Consider the following 20,450-nt stretch of genomic DNA (forward strand, 5'->3'; position numbering starts at 1 on the left):
GTAAAGAACGGTGCGTGACATGTCCGGGACCGACCATCCCTCCGAAAAATTCTTGAGGTTTTCCGACCCACTTTAACCGCTCGGCCACTGGCCGCCACACCATGGGCACTAAAAGAGTCTTTTTAATCATATCCATTACATGATCGGTTAGACTCACGATGGGAACGATCAGGTGGTGTAGACGAGGTCCTACTGTCTGGGACAAAACATGTGCGAATGACGGATTCAATCTTGAGTCCCCAGTGTAACAGGTTAGCGCTTCGGCCATCCGACCGGTTGATTATGTAGTTTTTGGTAATGAAATAAGGGCGAGTCTTACATCATCTTTTAATTCCAATAATCTTATCATATTTAAATAAATGTTCCTATGAGTTACTACTTCCTGAGTTACATTTTTAGGCATTTTTCCTAGTTTGGTTTGAGTATCTTGAAGTTTATCAGAAGCTTTGATTACAGTTTTAAAGTGCGTTACAATTTCTTTACATTTTTCTTTATTATTATTAGTTCTTCATTTACTAGAGCACCCTAAACAATGAAGTGGAAGCTGTTGACAAAACAAGGTAGATTCCCGAGTCAGACGCGAGGGGACGCTCTCCTGGAGTCCGACGCAGGGAGTACAGGTGTACCCCACGCATCTAAAATTAATTTTGTAAAACTCAAAATTTTTTTCGCGGTTTTTTTTGTTTTCGATGTTTGTGGGATTGTGTTTCTGATGGGATTAATCAAAAATACTACTCAAAATGTATCATTTTTGTTTATTTATAGCGAAAACAAAAAAGTATTACGTTTCGAAAATTTTTCAGGGAAAAAATCGTCAATTTCAAAAGTCTATTTTTCAAACTGTAAACAAGGCTGTTGCTATCTAATCGTTGAATCGTCTTCCCGTATGTGTTTTTTAAGTGTTTCAACCATTAAATGCTTTGTCACAAATCCCGGGCCAAAAATATTTCAGTATTTCCAAAAATACACCCCCTAAAATTCTACAGCGACTAGAGATAAAAAGGCAGATTATTGGCAGATAACATTAATTACACTGTAATTGGTTACTTTCTTTGTCTGTTATTAGATCCACCAGTAAAAACAATTGTCGGAAAAATTCCCGCAAAATGCCACCTCCCCACAGACTACCACTTCGACTTATGTAAACAGTCGCTAAAAAATCGCTTGTTTTAATCGTTTTTTTCACTTCTAATTTGCTTATGAGAAGTTGTTTGACGTTATTTAGACGAATAAACATGTTTTCAAGACAATTTAGCAATAAACATTTCCAGAAAACTCCACCTTTCAAACTTTCAATGCTAAGTCTATGGGACACCTTCTTTCCGTTAATTGGCCTTAAAAATCTTGTTTATACGCTTTCTACGCTCTCATTCGTCATTTGTATTATGACTGATTTGATATCAGGCAATGACCGTTTTTTTAGTACCTAACTCGGCTCCACCCTTTCCGTTTGTCGCGCTAATAAAACTTCCTCCGTTAGGCGCGCGGCGTACATATGTACCCCATGGATTTTGCTATGGCTTCCTATCAAAAATTATAAATTAAAAATTATAAAAATTATATCATTAAAAATAAAATGGCATGTTACAGTTCAATATGACAGATTATTTATAGTTCACGTATCGGTTGTTATGGATACATGTTTCGCTTTATCGATCATAACTTTCAATTTTTCTTCACACTTTTTTAAAAAACTCTTTTCGCCTTGTGGGCACTAAGAAAACTCTTTTAGCAAACCTATCATAGTGGGTTTGGCCGACAGACGGGCGGATGGCCGAGCGGCCAAGGTGGCAGCCTACCGCTCTGGGGACCTGGGATCAAATCCGAACGGGTCGAATAATCCCCAAGAATTTTTCGAGGGGTGGTCCTTTCGGATATGTCGGGCCCCGTCCCTCACCACCCGGTGGCCCGATTGCGGGCCTGGCCAAACCCATAATGGGCCTACTAAAAGAGGCCCTCTTAGTGCCCACAGCAGAGAGTTAAAAAAAAGTGGGTTTGGCCGAACTCACAATGGGACGGCTGGGTGGTGAGTGATGGGAACCGACATATCTGGTCGGACACAGTCCAGGTTCGATCCCTGGTTCCCCAGAAAGGTAGGCTGCACCTTGACTGCTCAGCCATCCAGCCGTCAATCTTTACAGTCTTTTTATAAGTTGCGTACAAATATGTTGCCGATATATTTTAGTGAGTAGTTTATATCTTGGCTCTAATTTTGGTATAAATTGCACAACTCCCTTATCTTAAACAATAGATTACGGTCGTGAATCACATGCAATGAATATTGCCAATATTTTATTTCTAATTTTATATTACATGCCCTTTTGCTATTGACATCGAAAACATCTCGATCGCTGGTGAAATAATGACTTACTTTTTCTTGTCGTGTCAGTGGCCACTTCGATGATGAGTTTTCTAAATTTCGAGCTTTAGATGTTAAAACGGTGTCGTCATTATTGCTAATAAAATCAACAGGATGTAAATATCTGATTCTTAAATTTGATGTGTTTCCTGATGTGCACATTTTTTACGTAAAATATATTTCGCAAGTTGTTTGCTTTTCTTGTCAATTTCGAAATACAGTAGAGTCGTTAATCCGAATCCCGGTTATCCGAATCGCCGGTTATCCGAACGCTTTTCAGTCGGACTGTGTCGTGCTGAATCGAACGTTTTTGATACTAGATTTACTTCTAAAGTATAATTTTTGTTTTTATATTTTTTAATATATTTATTTTGTTTGTACAAAATAAAGAAATAATTTTTAACGATACAATAGCCTCGACTATTATTATAAAAATTTTCGTTAGGCTTAAAATCGACAAAAATTCAACACGAAGCGACACGCAACAGAGAAAAATTCAACGCGAAGCGACATGCAACGGAGAAAAATTTGAACATCGGACAGATTAATATATTTTTTCGTACATAATCGGTTATCCGAACAAATCACTTATCCGAACAACCCCAGTCCCCAATTGATTTGAATTAAAGATTCTCTACTGTACTCCTAAATATTAAGTTAATTTTTTTTCTGATGGATGTTCTACAATTTAAAAATAACAGAAATATTGTTTTCCTTGACAGTATTAGTGACGTGCCGTGACGTTTGATGATAGGGAAGCTGTATTTCTGTAAAAAGCCGACTTCCAGGGGCAATCAGTTAATTGCGCGTCAGTGATGGTGTGTAGCATCCACCGGCTAAACAGCCAAAGGTTGGTGTTCTGTAAAGCGCGTGCGACAATGCCTGTAAACAGTCTGCTTTACACTATTCAAATATTTTCGTCCTGGAAGCTGACAATACAGCGCTTCTATTGGGAATATGCATACACGAATTTAAATTCGAATATACAATAGCGATCTTATCGTTGTTTCTCACATATTTTATTACAGATATTTTATTATTATTATTATTATTATACCTCATTATGTATTTTATTACAGATTTCATATAGAAGTCTGTAATAAAATACATAATACGGTTATAATAAAATATTAATTTTAAGCAATTCAAAGAACGTTCAGATATGAAGATAATTGCGCAATATGTATTTATATTTTAGAAAATACAAGGGAAGCGGAGCTTCCACCGCTTCCAATAACGGCACGCCATTGGACAGTACTGAGAACTACACGAACTACAAGTGATAATAATGATGTAACCGTTTTGTTTCTGTTTCGTTACTACTGTCTTACGGTTTTTGGCGAATGAAGGAATAACTCAGGAAAAGTTTATGGTTTTTTGGTATCGTAAGCTTAATTCCAACAATAAGACAGAAGTTTAATAACATTAATATGTATGACGATAAGTGATGATTGACAACTTAATCATATTAGTGTTTTCTAACAGATAAAGAATATTGTTCGGTTTTTTACAATCTACCCTCCTCCCCATTTCTATTTTCAGTGTCTTTATTCGGCGCCTACGATCAAAATTCGTCTTTCTGAAAGAGTATTCGAACCGATTCTTTTAGTTTTAAAATATTTCGCACGTAATTAATTATTTCAGAATATTGAAGGCGGGATTTGTGTGTTTTCGTAAGGTAGGTTATGGAAGCCTTCGTGTCCTCCGGGCGTGCTCGTTTATGGGGCACTTTCGCCCCTCTTAGTGAACCCCGGCCGGGGTCCTCTATGAGTAACGATTCCCCGTTCCACCTTCTCGAACTCCGCCGGGCTTTGCGCCGGTTTCGAAACACTACACCGGGCCCAGATGGTGTGAACGCACAAGCCTTATGGTTTCTCCCAAACGTGGGCCTCTCGGTCCCTTCTGATCTCCTGAACGACCTCTGGGCCTCAGGATCCTGCCCCTTGACTGGTCAACCTTCACTGTCATCCCGATCATTAAACCGGGTCTCCCAGCGACAATATGCGCCTCGTATAGGCCTATCTGTCTTACATCCCTCGTCGCTAAACTATTAGAACGTCTGATTCTGTATCGCATTTATAACTTGGTCTCTCACTCTTAACATCTTTCATCATCACCATTTTGGTTTTCTCCATTACCGTGTGTGAAGTCGCCGAATTCGTGATATCCAAATGTCAAGACTTATCGTATGTAAGGTGTAGGAAAGTGAGGCAAATAGCTGCAGTAACAAACAAACCCATTTATTTACACCTTACAATCTAGCGTGTCTTGTTCTGATGGCGCTGCTGGATGGTGAGTCGTTGGCCCCGGAGAAGTCGGTCGGTGTTTCTAGGGTGTCTGGAAGTCCTTGGACGAAATGAAGAAAGCCCGATGTCCAGAACAGGTTTATGACAGCAAGGAAAAGTCCAGATATTTAACTTCAGTTCGAAGCTGAAAGAAATCTACTTCGTCAGGTGCTGGGAGAAGTCAGGAAGAATTCTTGGAGAAGTCTCTTTTGCCTTTGAGATCCAGGTTTTTATAAAATTTCTCTTACCCGAATCCCCAGCTTTTGATTGGTCGGTTTCCTGCATCTAGGCAAATGACAGACCATATCTGGCTACCACAAGTTTAATTCGACACTGTGTTTTAATCCGATCAAAGGAAGTTAATCGCATCTTTAAACTCTTGCTCATATTTGTTTTGAATTCTTATAAGTCTGATACATAATATCAACGCTGCATTTCCTATTAAGGTTATTTAAAAACATTTTTTCTCTCGATTAATAATTTTATTATTTCCCGATTTTATTTAAGTTGTTCTTCCAATTTTTACTAGCGTTATAATCAAAGCTTGATCCTTTGATTTGACATTTTTATATTTTTAACACGTGAGCTCGAGTATCGCTCGGGCTTCACACGTGGGGTAGAAGAGGCCCTAATTACGTTACATCACCATATAGCCGTGGCCCGAGCAAGAAGGCAGTAAATGTATTTAGTCGTACAGATGAATTCTCTAATATAAGATATTATATTCTCTAATAATATAATATAAGATCTAAATAGCAATAAATAATTTTATCAAATAATACAGGAGAAAACATAAATTTCGAGTAAGAGTTTGAAAATTGAGCAAGAAAATTTTAAGATTAAAAGAATTTAAGAAGGAAAGTTTACATATTTTTTAAAATAACCTTTATAATATACTGTATAATTTTAAATATCCTGATAAAAATAATGAACAATAGTCATCTTTTAAAGCTACAATATAAATATTAAATATTCGACAAAAGACAAATTTTCCGTTCAAGAAACGAACAATTTCAAATATTGTTTGTAATAAATTAACTCTGTAGTCTACACTGATTGCGGTTCAGTGGCGTCACAACCGACGGTAAATTATAATTACGCTTGTCGAGCTCAGCTCAACTCGTGGAGTTTGCATTGTTAACCAGGAAACATTCGGATCAGAATTATTGACCTACTGTCCCGCATACTTAACACAATTGCGGGGTGGATTAATTAATAATGCAACTTGCTCGACTTCAATTGTGTTTCATTATTAACCAGACCACCTCGCAATTGTGTTAAGTAAGCTGGATAGTAAGTCAGTATTTCCGATCCGAATGTTTAATTATTAATAAAAAAAAAAGCCTTGCAATTGCTAGATCTTCCTCTAGCACAGTGTTTCTCATCCTCCAACGAATCGTCGACCCTTTCGGTAAAACCGTTACATAGTATCGCCTCCTTCACTGCAAAAAAAAATTTGTCAATCGGCTAATCAGGACCCCGAATATTATAATTCCTGCCACGTGACAGAAAAGGGTTAAAAGTGGAAAGAAGAAGGACTATAGGAATGCTATTTGTTTAATTATTGTACGATATAATGAATAAAATATCTAATTATTCTTAATATAATGTTTTACTATATCGCCCCCAGAAATTTGTTTTTCGCTCCCAAAAATATAAATTGTTACTAATCGCGCCCCCCAACACGGGATAATCGCCCCCGTTGAGAAACACTGGTCTAGCAGAACTGAAATAAAATAGACGTCATACACATTATTTTAATATCATTAAAACTTATCATGATCGTAAAAATAATTACTTGTCGTATAGATTGAAGCGATAAAATAAAATTTAAAAAGTAATCAATAGTAGTCTTGATCGTACTCTTTCATAAAACACGTGTTATTTCCTTTTTGTCTGGTCTGTCTCTGATATAATTTCTTGTTCCGGTTTAACCTCCGCGATGTCTCGACTTCGGAACTTTCGGAACCACTTTTTACCAGTTTTTCTGTTTGCGGATGAAATTGTTGTTAAGCTCCCTAACGCTAACCTAAACTTTGTTCAATTTAAATTCAACTTAAATTCAGTAAACACGAGATTTCTGTAATCGTGTCCATAGATATTGTTAGTATTTGCCTTTTTAATTTGTTTTCTCCTTTTAGATACAGTATTTGGTAGACAAAAGCCTTACTGTTACTTCTGCAGACGACGCATTCCAAATGTACTTAATGGGCAAACGTTACCACATTAGCCCGCTAGTGAAAACATGGTTTTATTATCTGTCGGAATGATTTACTCTCATTACCTTTGCTGTATTCATTATTTCGCTGGCGGCTGGGCCGGATTTACATAAGGGCATTTGGGGCCTGTGCCCAGGGCCCCCACAAAATAGGGGCCCCCACAAAACTAAAAAAAAATTATGTTTAAACAATTTTTTTTCTATTACCGCGACAGCCTAGTGTGGCCTAATCTTGAGGGCAACAGGCAGAGAAAACCAAACCCGGGAAAAAACCTATGAAACATCGGAAAATTTCGAGAAAAACTTTCACATGGGTATTTTTCAGTTAAATTAAAATAATTAGTTTTACACAATAAAATATATGTATGTTTACAATAACCTTATTTTTAAATGAAATTTACAACTTCCTAGTTCAAATCTAATTGAAAGTACAGTATTTTGTGTAAATTTTCTAAATCATCAAATTTGCCTACTCTTAAAGGAGGGACCCCAACGAATTTGTGCCCAGGGCCCCTGGATTGGTAAATCCGGCCCTGGCTGGCAGACACCACGAAAAACAGTTGCAATATTATTGCTTCAAACGATTCAATAGCACTGACGAAAGTTTCGACGATTTCAAATCGTGCGAAGAAACTAATATTTACAAGTTATTGACGTGTCCGGGTTACATCAAGGGGGAGGAACATCATTCGTTGCTCGGACTTGGCACCCGGGTGAAAGAAACATTTCTGAAATTGCAGAAAACGAACGACAAAATATCGAAGAAAGACGTCATAAAATCTCTTCTGTCTTTGATCAGATTATTCGCTATTAAACTGGAACTCTTAAAACACAGCCGTAATGATCGGGAAGAACAATTTCTCGCTGGAGAAAATGTCTCTCAACTCCTGGCAACAATTTCTGCTAACGTTAAAAAGCGAAAATATTCCAATTATTTTTCTCTTTATTCTTATCTCTCGTGACAAAAGGAGTATTGTCAGAAAATAAAAACACGGAAGACAACTTCCGGTTTATGGCCGATATCTGGATACCAGAAAACTACATTGTAGACTCGGTTAAACTGCCAATCACCCATGGTAGATCTGGAGGAATAAAGGTTTTGGTCGGTGTGAAGTGTAGATATTCGCAAGATTTTGTGTACGAAAGAGGCATTTGCGAGACAAACGGAGTTGTACCATTAGAAAAACTGAAAATGTTGCCAAGGCGAAGATTTCATATATTTTCGGTTAAAGTTTCGAAAGAGGAAATCAATTCGATTGAAATTCAGGTTTTAAAGAGGGGCATTGTTGACACGTGTCGGTTGTATTCCATGCAATTTTTATCCTTGGAAGCATAAATTAAGCCGTAAAACTAAATTAGCTGTACAGTAAACCCTCGTGAACTTTGATCTATCGACCCAGAAGATTTGCCAGAACTTAAGCCATTCTCGTTATCGGTGAAGTTTAAAACTTGAGCTTTATAGACCCAGTAGTTTTTTTCCGGGAGGTCTGCAGTGCCAGGTGAAGAAAAGATGAAGAAAATATAACTTTTTTTGGCGATTTTCGTGATTTTCAATTGCTTATATTTTGGCAACCGCGTTACAGAAAATCTCGAAATGTAAACAATTGTCTTTCGAACAAGACATTCGGAATTACTTCGGGTGTCTGGGAGCAGAGTAAACGGTCCTCGAAAATCGGCAACTCTGATTTCTGGATTTACAGTAGGTCGGTGACTTCTGCTTTATTATTCGATGCTCGATTTTTTCGTAATCCGTAAAAAAATCGAGTGGAAATGTCAAATTGTTTTGTTGGGCGGAGCGATGACGTTATATCACGTGACTGCACCCACTTTATGTTATGTTATTCACACAAAATAGTCTTGTCATTTTCGAATAAATTATACTTTATAATGAATGTGTACTGTACGTTATTTCCGAATACCAAATATAATAAACACCGACTAAACTAAATTATAAAATTTAATAAAATAATTTTCTCGTATTACAGGAAGATTGGAAATTATCAATTTATAAACGTAGTTCGGTTATACCTTCGTAATAGGAGGAATATTCAAATCCTTGACATAACGCTTAAAATATTTTGGATATTAATCAGATAGATTTTGCAATCAAATTCCATAGTTAATTGCATTCCCGAGTTATTAGCACGCAATGTTTGTACTAATATCGAAGGACACGCTTTTTTCAGATCGAACAGAATCAATACGTAATTAATTTTGTGTGCACGTGGAAGAAATTCTCTACTGCTCGATCTTATAAGACAATTGTCATTTGTGTACTTCTGTTATTTGAACTCTTCTGGAGTAAGTCAGTGTTTAAACATTAGCATTAGCTGCTAAACCTTCTTTACTTTCATGAGAATTTCATAAACACTATTCGAATAGATTAGAAATTTCATAATCGACTATTTTCTAATTACAGTCGCATTAAATTACAATTGATAATGGATTCGTCTGTAGATGCCGGGTGTCCAGTTTGTCAGATAGACTTTGTTCTTCGAGCAGCCAAAGTCTTCGCCACGAATATAATTATGGACTGCAACTGCCAGAAAAACCAAAGAAAACGGAAATTTCATTTCTGCCTGGACAAAGTTTACGGATGTTACGAAAATGCGGTACAACTTTTCTTGTGGACTATAACAATTCGACAGTTTCTGGAAACCCTTTTCGAAGGCGTAACCTGTAGCGAGTGGGTGTACATTTACGGAACCGACAATAGGTTTATCAGATTAATATATTCAATTATTTATCTGTTTTGTGCTGTTCTTTTCAGCATATTTAAAAAAAGAAAACTGTACTTCGAATACAAGAAAAGCGCTTACGAAGAAGAAATCTCCTTAAACAAATACTTTGAAGCATTTTCATTAATTTCACTTATTCTATACGTCATTGTCTTACTTATTGAATCTCTAGTATTTGATATCTTCGGTTTTCCAAACACGAGACAAAAATCTCCCGAGGAAGCAGCATTTTGTTGTATTTTCTTGAATATTAGTTTCATATATTATTTTGCTGTTATTTTCCTTTCTGTCTTGCAAGGTATCATTGTTGGATTTATAATGTTCGGAAGATTAAAAACTTTGTCAACTGCGATGAAGAGTTTCCACGCGGAACACAGCCGTTTGGAGATCTTCTTAAACAGTTGCGTAGAAAAGCACACGGAAATTTTGGACGGATTCGTACAGGTGAACGAGGTGTGCGAATACGTCTTTCCTCTAATCTACGCCGGGGCTCTGTACGTGAATTGTTTCTTCATTTACGTGGTGGCTTTCATCGACATAAACTTGCTTCAGACAATCATCATTTCGGCTCTATGTTTAGCCTTATTTTTCCTAACTTTTCTACTTTCCTTTGCTTTGTCTCGTTTAACTTCTCAGGTAAGCGCTATCTTCATTTACGAAATAAAAAATTAATTAAAAAATAGAAAATACGTTTCTCGTGTCGATAATTTTCCTTTTTAAAAGTTGTAGTTAAATGGCCATTACCCATTTCTTTTGCGATTTATTATTTGTTCTTTAGTTTTCGCATCCGAAATAATCGAATGAGGGGAACTTGTGATACGAAAATAGTAATAAGGAGTAAAAATTTCATTATTATAATACCGTATGGTGAATTAAAACAAACGTGAAACATCGATTTTTCTTTTTATCCCTCTCTTCTCTGTCTCGGTGTCCAATTATGAATTTTTCAACTATTTAATTTAAAGTGTTCCCGCTGTGTCGAGACTAGAGGAGCCTTCCTTAGCCCCTTAATGTCTTGGTCAAAAGATCTTGACATGTCGGGTTTTGTTTAATCTCAGGATCGAGAATTCTTGATGCTGTTTGTTTGGTCAAAAATTTTTTCAAGTTTAGGAAGAGCTTCGAGGAATTGGACGTTTTTTGCCCAGTCTTACAATGATTCGTCTTTCTCTCGTCAAAAATGGTTCCTCCCATCGATTCGGTAATTTTTTCCAGATTATAATTAATTATTTAAGACATAATCATCTCCTGATTCTTATCGTAGCCATCTTGTGAATGAATGAATGTGGGTCTAAATCACACGAGTAAAGTGACCCACATGTCCTCAAACACGATTTCCTTCGGGCATGCCATATGATATTGTTAACGACGGTCGAAGTCTTTCTTTTATACAAAATATTTTGAAAGAATCTTTCTTAATGGTTAGAGCGTACGGACGAGTCAAAGTAAGGCAAAGCTTCGTGCCCCGTTAAAGACCTTGCTGAAATCGTAACAGGCTTTTTATGGAAAAGTCCTTCTTCAGCTTAGTTCACACTGAGCGCAATTTACTGGCGAAAGCGAAAAACAGAGCGAATGACACACGTCAGACATGACTTCGTTTCCAGTGAATTTTACCATTTCGCGAATTTGTGAAGTAATCTTTAGTTTCATAGGGTAAAAAAAAAAATTGAGATACTTATTTTTTCCGGCAACTTTTAAAACTCAGAGAACCTATAATGAGAGAGTGAGCATACGAATAGCGCCGCCATGTCTTTTCGAAACTGATTACTCAGCCGCGACTACATACTATACTTAGTTGGGGAAATGGAAATAATCTAGAACTTATTTAAATAAAAATTCGGACAGAAAATAAATGTCGTTCTCGATTTTTATACATTCTGCCGGGAAACTTAAGCAACTCGTTGCTGGAGTCTTTTATTATCGCGTTTGTTAATTTCTAATTTTCGTGTTGTATCGCAATGAATACCTTTTTCAATCTCTCCTATAATGTACTTTACAATGCAGAGTCTAAAAATAATTGGTAGAATAAAAATCAAATTAATTTTCATTTCTTCCTTTTCAGTTGTACAATAGCTTCATAGAAATCAGAAGATTTTCTTCTGTCGACATGAAAATTGAAAGCAAACTTAAGGTTAACATTACTTAAATTCTGGATTAATTATTAAATTCGCCTTTTAACTGTAATCAATTTGATTAATAAACGCATTTAATTAGTTTCTAGATTTCATGAAGAGATTCGGAAAGACTCCGATTGGTCTTTCTGTCGGAGGATTCTTCTTCATCAAGAAAAACTTTGTCATGAGGGTGAGTACCTCCTTCTGGTGTATTCTGTTAAACCCGAATTTAGCTTTTCACTGACGATGTCTGCGATGCGATTAAGATTTTTCCAAGTATATAAATTGCAAGTATAAAAATTTATTTAAACATGATATTTAAATTTTAAATCTCGGTTTTGGCATCTGCATTTCATATTTTGTGTCCTTGTAGTTATAAACACTGTAGCTTGATTAAAAGACTTTCTTATTTTACAGGTGTTAAGTGGTTTTTATTCTATTCTGTCGACATTAGTGAAGCTAGGCAACGAGAAAAAGAGTGGATGCATCTCGACAGAAAGCAACAGAACCAATTCTTTCGGCATTTTATCAGTTTTGGATAATTAAAAACATAACTTTTAATTTCCTCTTCTGAATCAAAATTGCAAGATGGGATGGATAATTAAAGTCTGGACGAAGACGAATAAAATCCCAAGTTACATTATATTACGCAAATTGTAAAACGTTTTAGAAATGTATTAAGTTAGATTTACACTTAGTCTACTTAGTCATTAATTGAAAATATTCATACTTTTTCTGGCATTGATTCCTTTTGTCCTATGTGAATGCGACATGAAAAGCAAAATACGCCATTTCACATTTATTTCTTTTTACATAAAGAAATAAATTGATTTTTTAAAATAAAATATCGTAACAGATTTTACTAGCAACTCTCGAAGACTACTTACCGAAGATACGATTTCGGCAGTTCCTACAGAATTATGTCGGTTAATTTGTGAAAGTAATTTATATATTTCTCAGTTAACATGAAGATGACATAAATTATACAAAGTGTAAGCAACAGGTACGTCTATATATCGTTTGTGTACTCATTGTTTTTTATGTAAGTTCTCTACCGTAACAGATAAAAAATATATATTGTATTATAGTTAACTAAAGAGGGGCAAATCCCGAAACGAGTACAGAACAATGTACCGTATCGACTCAACTAAATAAAGATATTTGACGGAAAAACTTTCCTTGTGTCTTTGGGGGACAACACAATACTAGTGTTTGCTAAGCCAGAACAATATTAATAATATATTTTTAAAAAGTTGAGTAGCTCTGTTAGAGAGTTGAAAAATCATTATTTATGTAATAATTTTATGTAAAAATCTTGGGGAAATCATATCGTCATACTTTCCCTGTGTTACATATAACAAAACCTTTAACACAACTCCAGAAATTTGTTTCTATTGGATTTAATACATGGTATAAAATGGCTTTTAGGTTTATATTTTTCTCATAACGATTATAAGTTATAAGATCTAAAATTTGTTCTCATTTTATTTAATTAAAAATTTATTGTTTTATAAGTAAAATTCGTAAAATAACTTTCTCTTTATATATTCCTTGATGGCGTTAAAAACCGTTAATATTTTAAGGATTTACGAAATTAATTAAAATTACGTTAATAGAGATTATTTAAAATCGTTTTAAAATTCTAAATTCTAAATCGCTTATTAATTTTCGTTAATGTGTTATTCGGTAATCGGTGCACAATAGTTTACTTCGTTAAATTGTCTTTCGCATAATTAATTATGATTAAATATATTTTTATAATTGTTTAATTTCCGTTTAGATATGTTTAAAATTAAACATATATTCTTCTTGTATACGGCAACACCACAAATCTGCCGAAGGGAGATGGCCCGGGAAGACTTTCTACGAGAAATTCGCTCTTAGCTGTTAACCCTCTTACGCTCAACCTGCAGAATTTTCTGCAGTTGTTTTACTCCCTCTAACGCTCAAGCTGCAGAATTTTCTGCAGTTCAGAGTTAACGGTTTAGAAAAAATATTACTTGAGAACTATACATCTTAGACTCTCGCAGTTTTCACGATTGTTTTCTTCTGTGTTTAATTTACATAGAAAAAATTGTTTTGGATTTTTTTATTAAATAGATTTGTTATTTTGAATTTTTTTAAAAAACACAACTCAAGGTCATCTATAGACTAGAGGTAAACGTTCCTTTTTCTGTCTTTTTCTTTAATTTTTGTGCTAATTTTTGTGTTAATACAAATTTATTTAGTTCATTACATATGTCCATTATACTTTTCATGATTTCTGATGATATATATATATTTTTTTAACGTAAAAGCAATATATAAAAGTCACTTTTGTTGATTTTTTTATTATTTTGTTAGTTTTTGTACTAATTTAAGCTGTTATATGTTTGTTATTGACGGCTTTCTGTTATTTTTCACAGTTTTGTTCACTTTTGTTAATTACTTTATAACATATAATAGTGACAAATATTGTAAACAAAAGCACGTGTTTTAGTGGTGACGTGAGAGGTCATGTGACCGCAGAAACGCCTGGTGACGCCATTCTACTTCCTGTGACCTACCTATGACGTAATATCCAAAACATCAAAATAATTTAGTATATTAAATGTTTTTTATTATTTAAAACTATAATTTCGCTAAATGAATTCATTTATTGTTGAGATATTAATGATAAATTAAATTTAAATATATTAAAAGAATAAATGAATTTTATTATGAAAATAATAATAATAATAAGTTATTAGAATAAAAACTACAGAAAATACATTCTAATAATTATTTTGTAATATATTAATAAGTTAAATATATTTTATAATATATAAAATATATTATTTCAGTATGGAAAAGATAATTTCTGTTCTGATCTCCAGATGGCATTAATGTAAATATATTCCGTTTTTACTTTATATTTAATTTAAAAATTTAAGTAATTCTACTTAATTGAAAATTTGTAAAAATATACAATTCTAAATGTTAATATTTTTATGAATCAAATTAGAAGTAACATTACTTCTATTTTTTTAATAAATAGTAACTTTATAAATTGCATATTTTTTGTTTAATGAAAAGAGAGGCTGTAAAAAAAATATATATATATAAATATTTTAGTTTTTTAATGCAATCACATAACATTTACACTAAAATGTATTAACAGGTATATAAATAACTTGGGAAGGTCTTTACTTTAAAATTTCGTTACAAGATGGCATACGTGTAGCCTGTCATAAATGCGGAAAAAAAATTATTATTTTTTACTGCAAGTTACGTAATCGTAACTCTAGTAATTACGTAATTACTTGTACTGACGCGCGATTAGCGCTTAATTATTTTTTATGGGATTTTTTTATCGAATTAATTTAATTAATTAACAGATTTTATTACATACACGTTGAATAAAATATAGAGGACAGAAATAGCAATAAAAATTGGAAATTTTGTAAAACATTTAGAATTATACTGTTATACTAAATATACATTGTTTTAAAATAAATTTAATTAATAATTTTCTGAATAGAACTGAAAATTTATTTAATAACTATGTTTCGTAAGAACTATTTTAGGCTGATTATTTTGATGATTTAATTGACAAAACTAAGTTTTTAAATAAAAGTTTACTTATGCAATGAAATGTGATATAGTTAATTGTTTAAACTTAAAAGTTTATTAAGTTTATTTTTAAAATTTGTGATATATGTGATATATAAAAAGTGATGACGTTTTATTGATACTAATAGTATTTAATGAAAAGATTTTTTTAAATGTTCATTTAATAAGATTAAACATTTTATACTTTTACAAAATTTCCAATTTTTATTGCAGTTTCTATTCCCTATATTTTATTAAATGTAGATTAATAAAATCACTAGAAGTAAAACTAGGGTAGAAGTTATTGACATTCCACGGGTGGGCTAAATTATGAGCGTAAGACTTATAGGTTTATCAACAATCTCTGATCAGAGTGGACAACTTTCCTTTTTCAATTTCGCGATTGTCGTTAATGTAATGAAATTGTATTATGAGAAGAAATAATAAAATCGTTTTATTATTAATTAATAAATTTTTATTGAGCTTAAGAAAATATTAAATAATTAAAAATACATTTAAAAAGATATACATTTCATTTTGTTTTGATATTTCCATTTCTTCTTGTGAAAAGATATTTCCATTGCTTGTTTTATTAATTGGTCAAGAAACTAATTCATTACACTTTTGCTAGCCACGTGTTTACACAGTTCGTTATCTACGGATTGCTTTATTTAGCTGTAAGATTTTGTGTAGGATTCGAACGAAGACTGGATTGGTAATATTTTCATATATGGAGAAATAACTGGGTGTACAAAGTACGCTTATTTCTCGATCAATATCTCTCAATAGATAATACCATTTCGCGTAAGATTCGGTTGTTTTGTTCTCTGAATTAAATTATATATGATTATTTGTGTAGAGTAAGATTGAAGCTTCGAAGGACGGCGATTGCGACTTCTCAAAGTGTAGACCCGCATGAGAAAACAAAAATGTCTAATAAAGCATACCTCTACACGCGACCCTTCACGACATATAGGCCTGCGAAAATTACACTACGGGTCACGTAACCGCCTGTTTCACACAACTCAACCTTGTAATAAAAGGATCTGCGACACCCTTAAATCGTAGACCCGCATGTGGGAACAAAGTAGTCAAATGGTACCCCTATCCGCGACCCTTCACGAGATATAGCTTTCTAAAAAATCGCCTACGTCATTTTCGGATAGAGCAAGGGTCGGCAGTTTGTCAAGTGAGAAGAGCCAAATTGGCATGGAAACAAAATAACAAAAGTACCAGAGAGCCGCATCGAGATATAAATGCTAGACCGATCGCCGACCGTGTTTAAAGACGTCCCCTAGTGAGCGTTACAGGCATTCCGTGACAATAAGAAATTCCTATTACAAATATACTGAATTATTCATATTGTTATTGGCTATTGACCAAATGAATAATAATAATTTATATATTGTTAATTTAAATGTGCAAAATACGACACACGACAGGGGCGCCTCTAGTGTCCTTTTTGGCATAATGTTACATGGACAGACTTCGGACGGACGGACGCGCGTTCAATGGCTTATATATATATATATATATAGATAGGCTTCAAATGCTATCACTCGCATGCGATTCATATTGATCAACGCGAGTGTCGTCATGTGCGGACGAACTAAAGAATGGTAGAAAGTATGCCGTACGAGTCGAAGTTCGTTCGGTGGCTCTATCTCATAAACTGGAGTTATAAGGCTGCATGAGATGAGGTGAAATTGGAATTTATGTCCGAAGAGCCGTAAACGTCTATGCAAAGAGCCGCACTTTCCGATTTTTGGGCTAGAGCAATCGGGACCTTACGAAGTAGCGACATCTCGTGGTAGAAAACTGCACTACGTTTTGTAATTATTCGCTAGTTATGCTATGAGGATGGCCCCAGTTCAAATCTGTGCTAATGTTGAAGTACGATTTCCTGAAAACAAAAGTATTAGTATTACCCGTGTACATTACAATAGCATTCAAAAATAGACACTAATACTTACATTAAAAATTCTAATAACGACTCTAAGAACACCGAAAGAGAAAGAAAGAAGAATAGAACCACAAGTGAGACGTTTCGATTGCGCGCATACCGCAATTTACTGAGTAATAATGAAACACAGTTGAGCTCAGCTCACTCGTGGAGTTTGCATTGTTCACCAGGAAACTATTCGGATCAGAATTATTGACCGCATACTTAATCTCGAGAACGGAGTTCGATACATGAAACTCAAGACCAAATATAGAAAGCTTAGGGCGGCATGTCCCGATTAACTATACACCATTCAAAAAGTTCTCCCCGAAAAAAGTTAGATAACGACCGGCAGGAGCCAGTTGATTATTATATTTACAGTATAAAAAATTATATTTTTTAGTGCACTATCGGCCGCCAGCGTGCATGCACGGTTTTGGTAAGTACGCAGTACCTACCAAAACAGGCCCTGAGTCGTTCCAAGCAAGACTTTGTCGGCCTCCCATCCATCTTTCCTAAGTGTTATATGTATAACCTTTAGCCCAAGTTTGCTTAGATTTGTTGAAATCCGGTCGTGTTAGAAAAATTTGTCTATTTAGATCCTGAAACATGTGAACAAAATGGTGTCAATTTCTCACCGAAATAATATATTGTGTAAGAGATATGGTACATTGCAGACCAACTAAAAACAATTTATGTGCAAGTGTCCTGCGTACAATAAGAAACTGTTTATATGAAAGTGTTGCTACTTGTGATACTTTCAACACAGCCTACAATAAGAAACAGCCTAGTCATTTGCTCTGAACATGTGTGTCGATTCCTGAGGCGGTTTGCACATAGTCCTCACTAGGAGCGCTGATGACCGGACTATTCGATCAAGTGATCAATGCTAATTCTGTTGTAAAGACGTGGTTATAATATATTTAAAAAATTAAAATTTTGAAAATATTTTACATCAAGATATTGGTAAATTTTTATAAAGTTTGATTTAAAATGGTTCATTGCTCTGTGCCGTTTTGTACATCAAATAAATCAAAAAAAGATGGAACAAGTTTTCACGAATATCCAGCGGAAGAGAGTTTACGTTTAAAATGGATAAAAGCTGTCAGTAGAAAAGGTAAGATTTATTTAATACTCCATAATTAAATAATGTAGGAAAAACGAATAATTTTATAACATCTATGCTACTTGCCATTGATGCTACACTTTTGCAATTATTTTATTATATGCTGTAAGGGTTCGTGCAAAAACCACGTGTCCCCATATTTCCCAAATCTTACTTCCCCTTCCCATTATAATCTTTTGTGGCTTTTATAAAACCTCCCTAAAAAAGCACATGGAAAATTTCAACCCTCGAAAATTTATATATTACTTCCTTTTATCAAATTTCTCGGATATTTCAAAAACGGTAGAAAGACTGCTGAAAACTACATGGGTGTATTTGAAAAGCATTTAATTTCAGCTTTTTAAAATACAAATAAAATTAAATACATATACTCCCCCTTAATGAGGACAAGTACGGTTTTTGCACAACCCCTAACTTCAATGAGATTAGGCTATATTGCAATTGCATTTTAAATTTTTGTACAATTTATCTATTTATGCATACAAATTATTTATAGATGGTATAACTAATAGATTTACTGTATAAGCTAACTCTTTTTAAAATTTACAGATGAAAACAGTTCCAAACTTTGGAAGCCAAGTGACTGGTCAGTTGTCTGCAGTAAGCACTTTCTAGAATCAGATTATAAACCAGGATTGAAAAAGAGAATATTGATTCGAAATGCCGTCCCAAGCGTTTTTCCCGAATACCCATCCTATAAGCAGATTGTTTGTAAAGAAGCCAGAAGAGAAGTAAAAAAGGTTAGTCCCAAGAAAGGAGTTTGTACTGGTACCAAACGAAAGCATGTTCAATCTGAGCAACAAGTACATGATCAAGTTCCATTAATTAATGAGTCCTATGGACGGAGCTGTTTTTTTAGACTATGAAAGCAGGTTCTCTAGTTCCACAGCCAGATGTGAACTTTCAGACTGTGACATAAGGCCATCTAGTTCTGCATCTGGTATAGAAGTTTCTGTAGGGACAAGTTATACAATGTTAAAACTGAATTCTGACAAGAGAAGACTGAAAACTTTGGAGCAGAAATGCAGGAGACAAGATTACACTATCAAGCGCCTGTATGAAGAACAACATAGATTGAAAGCAGAAAATAAATTGTTAGCTGGAAAGCTTGAAAAATATCATATAGAAAGCTTAGAGAATGACAGTGCCCAAGGTATGTTACAATAATTCATGTGATAACATATTAATATTCCTAATATCCTATTATATCAATATAGTACATTATAACACAAAATTGGTTTTATGTAATCTGCTATTGATTGTTTAACTTTTTTGGCAGATTTGTGTTAGTGACTAATAAAATTATATTGTACTTTTAGGTAACTGCAAAGCAGATTTCATACTTGAACAGCTGGTTGTTTACAATAAACAAAAGCCTCGTTGGAGTGACAACACAGTAAAATACTGTGTCTTATGGAGCAAAAAGTCTTCTAGGGCATATACATTTGCTAGGAAAACTCCACTTTTATCATTACCATCAAAATCAACATTGAAAAGATATATAGGCTCTGTTTCTGGGGTTAGTATGGGTTCCCTAATTAAGCAACGATTAACTCAGGAGGTAAAAAAGTTGTCACAAGTGGAAAAATTAGGTTCACTTATTTTGGATGAAATGACCATTAAACCTAATCAACAGTATAACAAGCAAGCAGACGAAGTAGTGGGAACAGTAAAAATGAATGGCCTGGAAAAACAACTTGGACTTGAACATGTCACAGCAAATAGTCTCCTGTGTTTTGTGTTTTCAGGATTATCAAAAAATTTTCGAATTCCTGTTGCATATTTTTTTATCAATGATTTAAAAGGTCAGGAACTTTATACTTTAACTTTAGATGTGATTCATTCAGTGGAGACAGCAGGTCTAAAAGTACTCAGGATAGTTGCTGATGGCCATAGTAAAAATGTTAAGTTATTTGAATTACTTAGTGCTGTTAACCCTCCAATTCCAAAGATTCCACATCCAATGGATAATAATCATTCAATATTCCTATCATATGATCCGTGTCATATATTAAAAAATTTCTGGTCATTGCTTCTTTCTCCAAGTAGGGTAATGGTGAATCATGGAAAACATAGTGGTGTATTTCTCCGAAACTTGTTT

The 20,450-nt window shown here is 34.2% G+C and overlaps 1 protein-coding gene across 1 annotated transcript; it reads left to right on the forward strand.

The window, feature by feature from the left end:
* Nucleotides 1-18,216: 18,216 nt before the first annotated feature.
* Nucleotides 18,217-19,268, forward strand: LOC136984083 (THAP domain-containing protein 6-like). The gene is made up of 3 exons (XM_067281009.1): nt 18,217-18,340; nt 18,899-19,089; nt 19,209-19,268. Exons 1-3 carry the CDS (start codon nt 18,217-18,219, stop codon nt 19,266-19,268), a joined length of 375 nt encoding a protein of 124 aa, XP_067137110.1.
* The last annotated feature ends 1,182 nt before the right edge of the window (nt 19,269-20,450 follow it).

Source organism: Centruroides vittatus, unplaced genomic scaffold (assembly GCF_030686945.1).
Source record: "Centruroides vittatus isolate TY-2023 unplaced genomic scaffold, ASM3068694v2 contig_900, whole genome shotgun sequence".
Lineage (NCBI taxonomy): Eukaryota > Metazoa > Arthropoda > Arachnida > Scorpiones > Buthidae > Centruroides > Centruroides vittatus.